The following is a 16,949-nucleotide window of genomic DNA, read 5'->3' as shown; positions in this document are numbered from 1 at the left end:
CAGGCAGGCACATCCTGGGCAGACATCCTCTGCTCCTCACAGGCTGCCCTGTGTGCTTCTCCTGCTGTGTCTCCGCCTCCCCCTCACACACAGTCCCTGTGATCTCTGGTAAGCTGCACTCACAGCCTGCAGAGAGGGAGGTGACACCTGGAGAGAGAGCAGGGCAGCTGACAGGACAGGGATTAAGGTGGGGGAAGCGGGATGGCAAGAATGTTATTCACAAAAAATGCTGCTGAGCCCACTGTGTTCTGCTCCTCTGTAAACAAGCTGTGCCTCTGATGCAGCAACTGCTGGTGATAGCAGATCACATGGCAGTCACACACAAAATGGTGCTGCCCTGTGATGCTGCTCTTCATTCTGCCCCAGGGATATTTGACCACCCAAAAGGGGAGGGAAATGGTGATGTCAGCAGTTACTGCCCCAATTTTGCTGCTAAATCTTACTATAGCTGCTTGAGGTCTAAAATGGAAAATGCTCCCCCTAGTGGTAAATATGTATATTTGTAGAAAAATATATATTTTTCATATAGAAATGTTTGCAAACAGTGCAAACATCGCATTAATACATTTTAATTACTATTTTAAGCTTAATTTCACAAAAAAACAAAATACAAGAAAACTGGTGGCACCTTTCCTTTAAGCAAAAGAAAAAAAACATCTTATCTGAAGTCCAGATGATAAGCATATGCCTCTGCCTCAGAGGATAACCATTGCATGAATAGGTGTGGACTAACTTTTGACCTGTACTGTATACATCTGACATAACAAGATATGTGAATAACTTCAGTATTAACCCCTTAACAACCGCCAATACGCCATTTAACGGCGGCAGTTAAGGATACTTATTCCTCAGCGCCACTTATTAACGGCGCTGAGAAGCAAGGTAGTAGCACCCCCCAGCGTCGGAAAATCTCCGCGGTCTCGGCTACCGGGGGTAGTGGAGACCCCGGAGAACATGATTTGGGTTGGTACCCACCCCAATGTTGTGATCACCGTTATTCACGGAATAACGGCAACAGCAGAAAAAAACAAAGTCTGATTTCCTATTTATTTCTCTCTCTTCTGATATGATCTAGCACATCAGTGGAGAGAATAATGGGATCCCCCGAGTTAACGGGTACCTACGGTGTCCCTTGGTCCCTTCGGCTGTGTCCCGCGGCTCTCGGAGTCTTCTTCCGAAAAGATCTGCCAGCTGGCGCTCGGCAACAATAGGAGATTTTTCCTATTGATTCATTTTGATCACTCTCATAGACCATATCATAGTGATAAAAAATAAAAAAAAATAGTAAATCAAAACCCCATTTGCCACTCCCTTAGTTAGGTAAAAATAATAAAATTTTTAAAAAATGTTTTTTTTTCCATTAGGGTTTGGGCTAGGTTTAAGGTTATGGTTTGGGTTATAGTTAGGGCTGGGTTAGGGTTGGTGCTAGGGTTGGGATTAGAGTTTGGGTTGGGGCTAGGGTTGGACTTTGGTTAGGGTTGTGGTTTTGGGGTTAGGGTGGTGTGGTTAGGGTTATGGTTAGAGTTGGGATTAGGGTTATGGTTAGAGTTGGGATTAGGGTTGGGATCAGGGCTGTGTTAGGGTTGGAGTTAGAATTGAGGGGTTTCCACTGTTTAGGTACATCAGTGGGTCTCAAAACGCAACATGGCACCTGCCATTGATTCCAGACAATTTTGCTTTCAAAAAGTCAAAAGGTGCTCCCTCTATTCTAAGTCCTGCCATGCGCCCAAACAATGGCTTTCCCACACATACGGGGTTGTCGGCGTACTCAGGAGAAATTGCACAATAAATGTTGTGATCCATTTGGTTCCTAAGTACATTTTTTTGTGAAAAAAAGTAAAATGTTAATTTTTTCCTTCCACATTGCTTTAGTTCTCGGGAAGCACCTGAAGGGTTAATAGACTTCTTGAATGTGATTTTGCGCACCTTGAGGGGTGCAGTTTTTAAAATGGTTTCACTTTTGGGTATTTTCTGATAGTTGATCCCCCAAACTCACTTCAAATGTGAGGTGGCCCTAAAAACATGGTTTTGTAAATTTTGTTGGAAAAATTAGAAATCACTATTTAACCTTTAGCCCTTATAACGTCCTAACAAAAAAAAAATATGTTTCAAAAATTGTGCTGATGTAAGGCTACGTTCACATTTGCGTTGTGCAGCGCTGCGTCGGCGACGCAACGCACAACGCAAATATGAACGCATGCACAAACGCTGCGTTTTCCGACGCATGCGTCGCTTTTTGCATGGTTTTGGGCGCAGGAAAAACTGCATCATGCTGCGTTCCCTGCGCCCTGACGCATGCGCTGCAGCGACGCATGCGTCGCAAAACGCAAATGCAACGCATGTCCATGCGCCCCCATGTTAAATATAGGGGCGCATGGCGCGTGCGTCGCCGCGGCTTCGCCCGACGCAGCCGGGAGCGGCGCAAATGTGAACTTGGCCTAAACTAGACATGTGGGAAATGTTATTTATTAACTATTTTGTTGTATATGACTCTATGATTTAAGGGTACAAAAATTAAAAGTTTGAAAATTGCAAAATTTGCAAAATTTTTGCCAAACTTCCATTTTTTTTCCATTTATTTCATAAATAAGCGCAAGTCATATCGAAGAAATTTTACCACTAACATGAAGTGCAATATGTCACCAAAAAACATTCTCAGAATCAGTGGGATCTGTTGAAGCGTTCCAGAGCTATAACCTCATAAAGTGACAGTTGTCAGAATTGTAAAAATTGGCTCGGTCATTAAGTACAAAATTGGCTCTGTCACTAAGGGGTTAATGAACTAGGACAAGAGATATACTATTATTAAAAAAACAAACCTTTTGTTCCAAGTTCCTGTAGGGCACAGGGATAGTGTCTCACTGTGAAAGGCTATGTTAGGTTGTTATACTGCCCCGGTGTATGCTCTTCCTGTTCTTCTGCTAGTCTTTAATGTATAATGTGCCAGCTTTGCGGCTTATAACATTTGGTATGTCATCTGTATTAATAATATGTTTTGAATAGTTGGTATTTTCTATTGTTTATCGGCATAAAAAATAATATATTAATTTGACATTTACTGTTTTTATTAAGCATGGTTACCTCTATATTTTGAAAAATTTTTATACTTGTTTCTATTTTCCAGTGGCAATAAAATGCAGCAAAAATAAGTCTAACCCACAAGAAGCTGTACAGATGTTGTCCTCAGCTCGTCTTAATCTCCGTGGCCTATCGGCTAAAGCGAAGGTTTGTCCTTGCCTAATTTAGTACCTATTGTGCACAGCTCCTACATAGTAAACTACTACAAGCAAATATGCTTCAAGCGTGACAAAATTTTTAACTTTTTTATATATTTCATAGCCACTTTAATTGCTTGCAGATTGGGGGTGTTGCAGGGATGTCGGCGTTACATACTGTATTTTGTAGACTATAAGATGGGGAGGAGCATAGGAAAAATTGTTTTTCAATAAAATGCTGGTGCGACATATAGTACGATTTTACCGTATCTTACCGGGGCTGTATCTGCAGTGGAGCGGGGTCATGGAAGGCAGGGTCCCTGCTGCAGGAGTGGAGGAATGCTGCAGGGGCTGGGAGGAGGAGGAGGTGTCCCGGTGCTTGGTCGAAATCTTAATCTGCGCATGCGCCACCTCAGGCAGCCATTTTCCTGAAGTCCACTGCAGGAAAATCAATGGGAAAGTGCAGGGACTCCCCTCTATGCCAACATTTTCTGACAGTCCAAGGCCCAGCCTGGAACCTGCAGCATTGCCCCACTGTTGCCGGCGTTGGCCTCCTGCAGCAGCAACGCTGCTCCACCGCAGCCAGCCACCTCATCCTCCCCGGTAAGCTACATTCAGATTATAAGACTCACTCGCATCTTCATCCCGAATTTGGGAGAAAAAGTGCATCTTATAATCCATAAAATACAGTAATTATTCTGTGGCCACTGGACAGGATCTCTTCAACCACCTCCTACCTGATGGTATCCACAGTTCCATTTTAGACTATCCAGCCTGGATCAATATCATAGTTGCGGCGTTAAATTCGCGTGATGTCGCTCCTATTCCAAAGAAGTGTTGTGGATGACTTCAAGTAGGAGGTGGTTCGTAGAATGCAAATCCAGTCATAATATTTTGACCATTAAATTTTAGTTACGGTATTTGCATCGAAAGCATGTAACCATTCTTTAACAGCTATTAATTTCAAAACACATATGTCTCTCTCCTTATGGTATGATTCCACATAGAACAGAATTGCAACCTACATGTGGCCTTTGGACCTGTAGTTGAACACCCCTGTTGTTAAGGCAAAAAATGCTCATATAGTAACATAGAAGTATTTTGGTATCTTATATTTTATCATAGATCTACTTAGAACTATCCGGGCACACATTTGGTTAAGCAGCCTTGGTCAAAATAACTAGGATATTTGATTAGCTCGTTTGAGCTAATGAGGTAGTGGCGCCTCTCCAAATGATTGCTCTGTATGATCTACATTATACCCTGATCATCAACTAAACCTTTTGGTTTAATTGTAAGAGAAAACAGGAAATTCCATTCTGTTGACTATTCTCAGTGTTGTTTCCAAATTATGATATTGAAAGCTGGGAGCTGCTTTTATGTGCTCTTTTTGTTATTTTTATATCCTAGTACTTGCTTTCTAGGAACTTTAATGTAACGTTCATTTACTGTACTGGTGATTTCATCTGAATCTTTCAATAATTGCATGTCTATGGAGGCTTCCCTGCTCTTCTAGATATGAGACAGAGAATGAGGCATGTTGGATTATATAGTGACATCATTTGCTTTACCACTTAAAAAAAGCAATGGTGGCCCAGAGATTTTTTTCCCTTGTGCCTTTTTAAGAATAAACATACCTGTTTTCCCAGGCCATTTGTGCATTGGGTGATCTGGGATCATAACTACCAACCAAGTAACAGCCAGAAAAAAAAACTGTCTCTAATTAGGCAGGGTTATTTGAATCTAGTTATAAAGTATTCATTAAAGAGGACCTGTCATTAGTGGCCAGTTGTTGCTTTTATTTAATTCCCGATGCTTGCCTGAGTATTCAGGTATTTTTTTTTTGTTTGGTTTAAGGGTAATTTGTCACAACATTTGAGCGATCTAAGCTATTAATATGGCATACAGGTTGTAGACTGCTCAAAAAAGTCCTCCATTTATGCCTCATATCAGATTCATTGTTGTGGTAAAAATTAGCTTTTATTGCTTGATGTAAATGAGTTCTTCCAGGCTATGGGGCGACCACTGCACTGAATATAACGCTGCCTCCTCTCTTCATTATCCTATCTTTCTCCTCCCACATAGTCACTCTGTTCCTGTGACCTCCTGTGCCCACGCATTCCGACTGCCGTTCATTCTCTTCAGTGTTCTGCGCTTTTATGGGCATTGGCTTAATGTAGCTTCTGCGCAGGCGCTGGAGAGTCACTGGTGCTTCCAATCCCAGTGATTGTTTTAACCCCTTTCTGCCATCGTGCCTGCTTTGATAGTGACCCGGCGGGGACCCGGCATCAAAGCCGGGATATGTGCCCGCAAAGCTGACATGTGCCCGCAATAGGCGTAGGTGGAATCGCAATCCACCCGTGCCTATTAACTAGCTAAATGCCGCTGTCAAATGCTGACAGTGGCATTTAACAAGTGCTTCCGGCCATCGGGCCGGAAATGCGCGCACCGCTGACCCCCATCATGTGATCGGGGGTCATCGGTGCATTGGCATAGCAACTAGAGGTCTCCTGAAGACCTCTATGGTTGTGGATGCCAGATTGCTGTGAGTGCCACCCTGTGGTCGGCACTTTTAACAATGCTGTAATTCTGCTACATAGGAGCGATCTGAGCATCGCCCAATATAGCAGAGCCGATCAGGCTATGCCAGCTTCTATTGGCAAAAGTAAAAAAAAAAAAAAAGTTTTAAAAAATATGAAAAAAATATGAACGTTCAAATCACCCCCCTTTCGCCCCATTCAAAATAAAACAATAAAAGAAATTCAAACCTACACATATTTGATATCGCCGCTTTCAGAATCGCCCGATCTATCAATAAAAAAAAGGATTAACCTGATCGCTAAATGGTGTAGAGAGAAAAATATTCAAAACTCCAGAATTACATTTTTTGGTTGCCGCAACATTGCATTAAAATGCAATAACGGGCGATCAAAAGAACGTATCTGCACCGAATTATCATCATTAAAAACGTCAGCTCAGCATGCAAAAAATAAGCCCTCACCCGACCCGAGATCCCGAAAAATGGAGACACTACAGGTCTCAGAAAATTGCGCAATTTTTTTTTTTTTTTTAGCAAAGCTTGGAATTTTTTTTCACCACTTAGATAAAAAATAACCTAGACATGTTTGGTGTCTATGAACTCGTATCATACTGGCCAGTCAGTTTTAGCATTTAGTGAACCTAGCAAAAAAGCCAAGCGAAAAACAAGTGTGGGATTGCACTTTTTTGGCAATTTCACCGCACTTGGATTTTTTTTCCCGTTTTCTAGTACACGACATTGTAAAACCAATGGTGTTGTTCAAAAGTACAACTCGTCCCGCAAAAAATAAGCCCTCGCATGACCATATTGATGGCAAAATAAAAACAATTCTGGCTCTGGAGAGGAGGGGCGTGGAAAACGAAAATGCAAAACCGAAAAAAGCTTCAGGAGTTAAGCGGTTAAACTGGGGCATTGGAAATTATATTCTTAATCTGCAAGGAGGGAGGAAGGAGGTCCAGTGTGCACCTTTACTATGCATTGTAGATTACTGGTAGCAGAAGTACCAGTGACTCGCCTACGCAGAAGCTACTTGAAGCCAATGCCCATAGAAGGGCAAAACACAAAAAAAGAAGCGACAGCAGTCGGATTGATGATACAGGTATTACTTTTTTCAGCAGTCTATTACCCGTTTGCCTATATAAATAGTTTAGATAGGTCGATTGTAGTGACAGATTCCTTTTAAGTCTGCCTTATGGTTCCAGAGATATGGGCCTTTTTATTTAGTGCAAATATTTACGGTATGTTCTTTACCAAGAGGTTCTTCGCAGGATTCTCTGGGGCGTGCCTTTAGGCTGCTCTACATTATTACTGTGAGATACAACCCCTTGGTACGTCCATAAAAATTAGGACTAAATAAAAATGCACAATCTCTGGAACTCTATGTTGGAATTTTTTTAAAAAACAAAAAACTGAAAACTAAGAGGAGCAGTGGGAATAAGAGAAGAGGAAAATCTGACCTGGACTTCTTTTCTTCTGATGGTATTTTAAAGAAGTAACAATACTAAAAGAAGGATTTAAAGGGAACCTGTCACCCCCAAAATGGAAGTTGAGCTAAGCCCACCGGCATCAGGGCTTATCTACAGCATTCTGTAATGCTCCCGATGTATCTTGAAAGATGAGAAAAAGAGGTTAGATTATACTCACCCAGGGGCGGTCCCGCTGCGGTCCGGTCCTATGGGCGTCGCGGTTCGGTCCGGGACCTCCCATCTTCTTACAATGACGTCCTCTTCTTGTATTCACATTGCGGCACCAGCGCAGGTGTACTTTGTCTGCCCTGCTGGAGCCGCAGCGTGAAGACAAGAAGAGGACGTCATCCTATGAAGATGGGAGGCCCCGGATCGCGACGCCCATCAGATCGGACCACCCACCCAGGTGAGTATTATCTAACCTCTTTTTCTCATCTTTCAGGTTACATCGGGGGCTTATCTACAGCATTACAGAATGCTGTAGATAAGCCCTTGATGGCAGTGGGCTTAGCTCAACTTCCATTTTAGGGGTGACATGTTCCCTTTAAGAGTGATGGATGAGGGACACCATGATGTTTGCTAATATAATGCCATCTTAAATATTCACACTAAACCCTTTCCATGCTTTTGTAAATTTTAGAGGGGCTAGCTGTACCTAGAATGAGAGTACTACTGCCGAGCTCTGCGTTTTTTTTGGTGACACAAATTTTTTTTACTAATCACATATCCTAAATATCTTCTTTGAAAACTAAAGAAACAGAAGCTTATGGAAATAGTTGAACATTTCCGTGGTGGGTCAGTGCCAGATTAGGAATAGTTAGTGATTACAATTTGAGTTCCCTTCCCCTATCTTCACACCCCTATATAATTTATACATCAGCAAATGACCTTAGTGACATAGTATAAAAAAGAGTGGTTTATGTCTGACTTCTGAGTGGTCCTTGATGTTCTCCATAACAAGAGGAAGGAAAAAGGAAAACATCCACAGCGGTCAGGCTACTTAGAGCCAGACGTTCCTTCCTGAATACGTTTGTCTTCAGTTAAAATAAAACCTCAGTGAAGACTTTCATCTTCCGCATAATGATGGATGCTCATCCCTCTTTCCACCCACATTGATTAATATAATACTAGGACAATCTTGTAACCTATTAACATCATAGTAAAGAAATAATGTAATATCCAATAATAATTGAAACCATATGAAAGGAAGCTCCAGTGTGGAACCACCTTAGTGATAGAAAATTTGTTTATGAACAGCCCCCCAAAAAATGTTTACCTCCTTTTTAATAAAATTGATGGTGATGAAGATGCACTGATGATGCTGCAATATTTTTTATGTAATTCCTAATAAAATATTTTAAATGTGTTATATGAGACCGTGTACTTTAAAAAAGAACATATGAAGTGAAGGAAGTAATTATTTGATCCCTTGCTGATTTTGTAAGTTTGCCCACTGACAAAGACACAGTCTATAATTTTAAGGGTAGGTTCATTTTAAGATTGAGAAATAGGGTATAAAAATAAAAACCACAAAATCACATTGTATATATTATATTAATTTATTTGCATTTTGCAGTGAGAAATAAGTATTTGATCCCTCTGGGAAACAAGACTTATACTTGGTGGCAAAACCCTTGTTGACAAGCACAGCAGTCAGACGTTTTTTGTAGTTGATGATGAGGTTTGCGCACATGTCAGGAGGAATTTTGGTCCACTCCTCTTTACAGATCATCTCTAAGTCATTAAGATTTTGAGGCTGTCGCTTAGCAACTCGGAGCTTCAACTTTCTCCATATGTTTTCTATGGGATTAAAGTCTCTAGACTGGCTAGGCCACTCCATGACCTTAATGTGCTTCTTTTTGAGTCACTCCTTTGTTGCCTTTGCTGTACGTTTTGGGTAATTGTCTTGCTGAAAGACCCAGTCACGACCCATTTTTAATGTCCTGGCGGAGGGAAGGAGATTATCACTCAGGATTTTACGGTACATGGCTCCATCCATTCTCCCATTGATGTGGTGAAGTTGTCCTGTTCCCTTAGTAGTGAAACACCCCCAAAATATAATGTTTCCAACTCCACGCTTGACAGTAGGGACGGTTTTCTTTGTGTCATAGGCAGCATTTCTCTTGCTCCAAACACGGCGAATTGACTTCATGCCAAAGACCTCAATTTTTGTCTCATCTGACCACAACACCTTCTTGCAACCACTCACAGAATCATCCAGGTGTTCATTGGCAAACTTCAGACGGGCCTGCACATGTCCCTTATTGAGCAGGGGACCTGGCGGGCACTGCAGTATTTTAAACCTTTGTGGCATAATGTGTTGCCAGTGGTTTTCGTGGTGACTGTTGTCCCAGCTACCTTGAGATCATTAACAAGTTCCCCTCGTGTAGTTTTAGGCTGATTTCTCACCTTCCTCATGATCAAGGATACTCCAGGAGATCAGATTTTGCATGGTGCCCGAGATCGATGTCGATTGACAGCCAATTTTGTATTTCTTCCATTTTCTTGCTATTGCACCAACAGTTATCTCCTTCTCACACAGCGTCTTTACTTATGGTTTTGTAGCCCATTCCAGCTTTGTACAGGTCTATGATCTTGTCCCTGACATCTTTATAAAGGTCTTTGGTCTTGCCCATGTTGTAGAGGCTATAGTCTGACTGATTGAGTCTGTGGACAGGAGTCTTTAATAAAGGTGACTATGTAAGACAGCTGTCTTTAATGCAGGTAACGAGTTGATAAGGAGCAACTAACTGGTATGTAGGAGCCAGAACTCTTAATGGTTGGTAGGGGATCAAATACTTATTTCTCACTGCAAAATGCAAATAAATTTATATAATTTATACAATGTGATTTTCTTAATTTTATGTTTGATATTCTATCTCTCAATCTTTAAATTAACCTACCCTTAAAGTTTACCTCCGGTCACTGGTGTCAGCTGATGAAACCACAGCTCCCATGAGCTAACACTTCCTGCCGCTAATAACAGTGAGAGCAGGAGCAGCAGATGGGAGTATTTATCAGCCACTCCTGCGCTGTACATAAATAATTAAAAGAAAAACCTGCGTTGGTTCCCCTGTATTTTTGATAACCAGCCAGGCAAAACTCACAGCTGGGGGCTGCAACCCTCAGCTGTCAGCTTCAGCAAGGTTGTTTATCAAGAATAGAGGGGTCCCCATGCCGTATTTTTAATTATTTAAATAAATAATTTTTTAAAAAACAGCGTGGGGTCCCCCCTATTTTTGAAAACCAGCCTTGCTAATGCAGACAGCTGGGGCTGGTATTCTCAGGCTGGTAAGGGGCCATGGATATAGGCCCCAGCCTAAAAATAGCAGCCCACAGCTGCCCAGAAAAGGTGCATTTATTAGATGCGCCAATTCTGGCGCTTTGCCCGGATCTTCCCACTTGCCCTGTAGCAGTGGCAAATGGGGTTCATATTTGTGGGGTTGATGTCACCTTTGTATTGTCAGGTGACATCAAACCCACGGCTTAGTAATGGAGACGTGTCTATAAGACACCTATCCATTACCAATCCTATAGTTACATGGTAAATAAAGACACAGCCAGAATAAAATCCTTTATTAGAAAAAAGATTAAACGCAGTTTTCTATTTTATTTAAAAATAACAAACACAGTTATATTCACCCAATGCCTATTCCACCGAAGCCCTCGTTCTCCTGTAATAAAAATAAAAGAAAAAAACAACAATATACTATACCTGTTTGTCGTTCTGTCCCACACCGTAATCCATGTCTGGGGGATTAATAGTTTTCAACCTGGACGGCGCCAAGACGCGATCGTCCAGAATAAGAACCACTAGTGACTGAGCTGCTGGGAGCGCATGTCTGTGACCGGCGTTCACATCATCGAGGTTACCTACGGTCACTGGTGTCAGCTGATGGGACCACAGCTCCCATCAGCTAACACTTGCTGCCGCTTATAACAGTAAGAGCAGGAGCTGATGATAGGGGTATTCTTCCGCCGCTCCTGCCCTGTAAATAAATAATAAAAAAAAAACTGCATGGGTTCCCCCCTATTTTTGATAACCAGCCAGGCACAAGTGACAGCTTGGGGGCTGCAACCCTCAGCTGTCAGCGTTAGCAAGGTTGGTTATCAGGAATAGAGGGGTCCCCATGCTGATTTTTAATTATTTAAATAAATAATTTAAAAAAACAACGTGGGGTTCCCCCATTTTGACAACCAGCCTTGATAAAGCTAACAACTGGGGCTGGTTTCAATATCAATATGCTAAAAATAGCAGCCTGCTGCTGCCCAGAAAAGGCACAACTATTAGATGCGCCAATACTGGCGCTTTGCTCGGCTCTTCCCAGTTTCCCTGTAATGGTGGCAAGTGGGATTCATATTTGTGGGGCTGATGTCACCTTTTTATTGTCTGGTGACATCAAGCCCATGGGTTAGTAATGGGGAGGCGTTTATAAGACACCTATCCATTACCAACCCCATAGTCAAATTGTATAAAAACACACACACCAAGAATAAGTCCTTTAATTGAAAAAATGACACAGACTCTTTTAATAATCTTAAACCATACTTACAACCTCGCCACTAAAGCTCTCGTTCTCCTGTAATAAAACTAAAATAAAAAAAACAACAATATACCATACCTGTCCTTCGTTCTGTCCCACGCTGTAATACATGTCTGGGAAAGAAATAGTTTTCAACCTGGACGGTGGTAAGATGCGACCGTCCAGGCTGAGAACCACTGGTGAATGAGCTGCTGCGAGCGCAGCCTCAGTGACTAGCGGTGACGTCACTGAGGCTGTGTTCCCAGCCGGGCTGAACTGTGGTGACCTCTGTGAGATCCCTGCTAGTGCCGTGAGAAAGTCGCATGGTGCAGAGGCGAGTTCACTGCAGTTGAAATTCACCGCAGTGAAATTGTTCCTCATGTACAGGCATTCCATGACCTTGGGTATCTGTGGTTACGACCACTAGCAACTAGCTAACTGTCACAATATGAGTGGTTGTAACCAAGGATACCTAACATCCTGTAATGTCTGCACATGAAAAAAGAAACACAGTGAATTAGAAAAACTATTCTACATTTCTAATTGGAGGTATTTGCTAATATTATTATTATTACACCTACTACATATATAGAATCTTGAATCTGAGAATACCCCTTTAAGTCACAATGAATTTACAGTTATAAATTGTCAATCGTGTGCTTTGACGTACCTTAATTCCCATACATTGATATCTATTACATGTTTTTTATTTCCCCACCATAAAGGAAAATGTTACATTATGATTATTATTATTGAGAAATCCATTTTGATGATCCTTTATTGTATTCTTGTAGATTATTTTTTAGACTTCTTAAGACTTAAATGTCACATGTCTACATTAACCTCCTGAATTTTGACCTTTTCATATCTTTACGATGTCCTTTCAGCAACTTTTCACAGATGTGGCAACTGGTGAAGTATCTGCAGAATTATCCGATGAAGTGAAAGAAATGGACAGTCTTATCACAGAGATGCAAGAGAGCAGTAATCGGCTGCGGAATCAATACTGAGCGAACTTCAGGACAAGGAAGCCTATTGTATAATACATGTTTTCTTTATAAGAACCTTGGTATTTCTGCCTCTTATTCACACAGATCTGTAATCTGCTTGAGAGTCATGTGTTTGCCCTATATGTAATAGTTTTGGACACCCTGGAATGACTACAATTTTATTATTTATAAGGCACTTATTTGGGATTAGTTTTACATGAGTGCATCAAGTAATTGGCCGGAGTTCACTGAAAGAAACTGCTGATAGCTGGGAAAGCTTCAAATGTTCTTTCTATGGCATAGGCTAGGATAACATTTCGGATTTTGAGTGCTTAAAATATGGAGCCACAGAGGGCTAATAAAGAATAATGTATTTCATTTAACAAAACTTTGGACTGTCATTAATTCATAGCAACTTCTGTTATCGGTGCTACATAGAGAGTACGACAGACAGCTGTCATGGGACAGAACCGACTGGGCTTTCTATATTAATAAATGGAACACAACTGAAATTTTGAACAGGTAAAAAGATGAATTGAAAGAAAAATGTAAGGTACAGTTACTTATGTTTTTATATAGAGAACACTTGCACGGTGAACAATTCCTTGGACGATTCCGAACACAGAGCCCAGTCCTTGGGTATATGTAGCCTGTGAATATCTAATTCTTGGTGTAGGTCGGAGCCTTTCCCCTTATTTCTGATGTCCAATGGTTACTTTACTGCTCCATTAAATCCCCTGTAGGTGGAAAAAGTCATACTCATCTTGTCTTCGTACATATTTCCCTCTAACAGTGAGGGGTTTGCATTTTTGGATTATGTTTGGGGCTTGGGAAGTCCGCAGCTTGTCATTAACCATTACAAAACATTGAAGCAAAACTTTTTCTTAATTTCTAAGTACATTTTTATCATTTTTATAATAAACTGGGGGTTTTGTTCTCAGAAATAAGATGCATTGACGCTCACACAGTGTTTATTTTCATATAATAGTATTACAATAGAATGATAATATACTTCAATCAATTTAGTATTCCTTAAAGTGTTAAACCCTGTAAATGGCCACTTTTTCATAAACCAATGGCCCAGGTCAATTCTGTTTTTGCGTTCTATCCTACCATGTGTTATCTTCATTGACACTTTCAGTGTTTGTAAGTCACCCCGTGTGTAAACTATACAGTATGTGATAACCCATAACCACAAAGAATTTTCTTTTCAGTAGTTTGTTAGCGACTGTGTTAGGTTGTTCACTGTGAAGTCTGACCTGAGGGGCATATAGCGGACAAGGGTAAATGATGTCCTGCTGCTATTCCAAATGCCCCAGGGCATCAATAATAGTGATATATGCGGTAACATGCTGCTTCTCCCCATTCCCTGTTCTGGGCTGCAGAGTATTAGCCATTATGTAGATCGTACTGTACAAATCTCACAAGTTCTTATGCGATTCGGCAATGAACATTTCAAGAGCAATATTAAGATTACTGATCAATGAACCTATGAGTAAGCATTTTTCACACTTTCTTGAAGCAAGACAAGGAGCTTGACCACCTTCTTTCTGGTCCCTACTCTGAGGTTTCCTTGTAGATCTACTCTGTGGAACCTATTGATGTATGAAATTTAGTAGCCAGTTAATCTTATTCTTTAAATCTTGAATTATTGGAATTTTATAGAAAGTCTTGATATTTAATACAATTGTTTGTTTGTTTTTTTGACAATTGTAATCTGTGGTCTTGAATATTCAGCAGTTCCTTTACACTTACAGTCTCCCAACACCATGTTAGTGGTTAATATTTAGGCTTCATTTTGATACCTCATGTTCCACTGTTGGTGGTCTTATTTCCTCACTATGAAGACCTTTAAACTGCCAGAAATTTCAGATCCGAAGGTGAAAGCGTGGACACCACAGTGGTTAAATCCGCTTCCATTAATATGCACAGCACTTTATATTCCTACATATGAATGTAGAAGATGATATTGTGAAACAATGTTTCCTAGAAAGTGTGTGTTCTTTGTAGAACAGAAGGTTAAAGCCTGGAGAGCTCAATAATGTACTTCCCAAAAGCTTACACTAGGCTAGTCTTACTAATCTCCTTAGATAAATCTTCCTAAGTGACTAGGAAACTACAGCGTGAAAGTCTTACTGTAACGGCTGCCAGATGAATGCATCTTTAGTAGACAATTTCAATTTACATTTCAGAATATTTGTTACCACAGTACGTGGTGTCGCATTTGCCCAACATAATTTGTATCCATTTTTTTCAAATACCAACATGAATGTCGTTATATTAGCTGATTATTTTTTTATTATTATTTTTTTGGGAACTTTATAGAAGTTGGAGATTCATTTTTCAGGCACTGATACAAAGCTCCAAATACCCTGCACAGACAGAGTTAAAGGGAACCTCTCTAAACTGCCATCTTGTTTGTCCTGCACCTTATTTTACATTTTGATAAGCTTATTATTAGTGATTGTGAAATTAAGTTTTAATCCGCACTTGTGTAAATCTGTGTGGATGAGTGTGATGGGGTGAGGATTCCCCCAGAATAATCCTCCCTGCCCCCTCCCCATCTTGAAAGCATGTCACCTGGGACATGAGTAACATGATGTCACGGGGCTACCGCGACAGAGAGGTTCCAGAGAACCGCAGCGCTCTGGGCCTCGTTCACACACAGTGAACAGAAGCTCTTCACCTATATTCTGACCTGACTGCTTTGTGCCAGCAGTGCAGGAGTTAACCTTATTGCTGAGTTGCTGAGAGCTGGGTCTCTCTCAGCTGAAGTGGATTTTGTAATCTGATCCTCTATTTAGACCCAGTCCTGACTTCAACTATTGTCAGTGATCAGTTCTACTGCCTGGCTTGGAGGTTGAAGGAGCATAGTGTTGGTGTTGGAGGTTTATTTACAGAGATTGGTGTCTGCGGTTTTGGTTGCATGTTTAACCTGTTTTCCTTCCTAGTTTATTCCTTCTCTTCCCTTCTCTGTGTTTCCTCTGTGGTTGTGTGAGCATTTGGTGAGGTTGAGACTTTCAGTTACCTTGTCTGTTTACCCTGTTATTTGTTGTATTATTACACTGGTGCAGTCCACCTCCTTTGGGGGGAGAGGGGGCCACTGATAGGGCCTGCACAGGAGACAGGGATACGCTGGCGGCTCGGGCCTCCTAACCATCATAGGTACCCCCGAGATAAGGGAAAGCCAGGGCCCCATTAAAGTGGTAGGGACAGGTGCGGGTCCCAGTACGCCATCCTGCCCCTTTAACGCCGCTTACGGCGTGACACATGATTTGCAAGAGTGATGTCACTACTGTCAGATATTTGGAAATTTTGCGCATATGTGTGATGTTTTTACTCCCTGCGCATGCAACGTGTGCTGATGAACCCAGGGGCCATCTACTTAGCTTTATTACACATTCCCCTTTAGGCAGAATGAGATTCACCAAGAGTTGAGTGCAATGTCGCTTTTACACATCATGTTGCTTACGTCGCGGAGGAGTTGGGGGTGTGTGCTTACAAATTGGGAGAACTATTCCGGGTAAAATAAACGTCCTCACAGATTTGCATAACTCATGCACGAATTAAAAGTTGATTTTACAATTATAGAGAAATCACTAAAGAACAAGAAGGAGCTTATTAAAATGTAAAAATAGGATGCTTTAGAGACATGGTGGCTGTCTGGGCAGCACACAGGTTCCCTTTAAAAGATGAAATTCTGACTGCTTATAGCTTCCGCTTGATCTCTAAAAGAAAACGGGTATCTGCACATTGGTAAATGAGAAATAAACCTCATATTGTTGCACTAAGTGCTCACAGTTGGAAGCAATTGTATATGGTTGAGCTGACCAGTACCGTGAAAAAGCATGGTCTGCTGATATGACACTGTAGCTTGGTGTGACTGGTCTCAACGGTGTATGCACCTGAGGAAAGAGCCGGTCCTGTTTCGAAATGCATAGTGGTTTTACAAGCGCTTTGTCTCAAGAAAATTTAATTGCAAGCATTTATGCTGAGTGGGGCCATGTCACTACTATTTGGTCACAAAGTCCTCAAAATTGCTTCTAGTATTCACTTGTTGCGACAGGTTACACTGAGCAACAGCGCAAATTCATCAGATTGCGTTTTTTTCACTTTAGATCTGCAAATTGTCCCTTCAGATAGGAAGAGGACTCAAACACTCCACAAGGAGAAACATTACCCCTTAGACCCTCAGAGGCCTCTCATACAGTCAAATC

General features: G+C 41.3%; 1 protein-coding gene across 1 annotated transcript in view; it reads left to right on the top strand.

Annotated features, from left to right (window-relative positions):
* TTC27 (tetratricopeptide repeat domain 27) overlaps positions 1 to 13,114 on the top strand; it is a 630,563-nt gene extending 617,449 nt beyond the window's left edge. The window contains exons 20-21 of the mRNA XM_069769113.1: positions 3,125 to 3,225; positions 12,631 to 13,114. Of these exons, the coding sequence (XP_069625214.1) occupies positions 3,125 to 3,225; positions 12,631 to 12,753 (224 nt within the window). The 3' untranslated portion in view covers positions 12,754 to 13,114. The remainder of the gene's footprint in view (positions 1 to 3,124; positions 3,226 to 12,630) is intronic.
* The last annotated feature ends 3,835 nt before the right edge of the window (positions 13,115 to 16,949 follow it).

Source organism: Ranitomeya imitator, chromosome 5 (assembly GCF_032444005.1).
Source record: "Ranitomeya imitator isolate aRanImi1 chromosome 5, aRanImi1.pri, whole genome shotgun sequence".
In the NCBI taxonomy this organism is placed as follows: domain Eukaryota; kingdom Metazoa; phylum Chordata; class Amphibia; order Anura; family Dendrobatidae; genus Ranitomeya; species Ranitomeya imitator.
The sequence above is the reverse complement of the archived record's forward strand: the minus strand, read 5'-3'. Positions and strand labels throughout refer to the sequence as shown.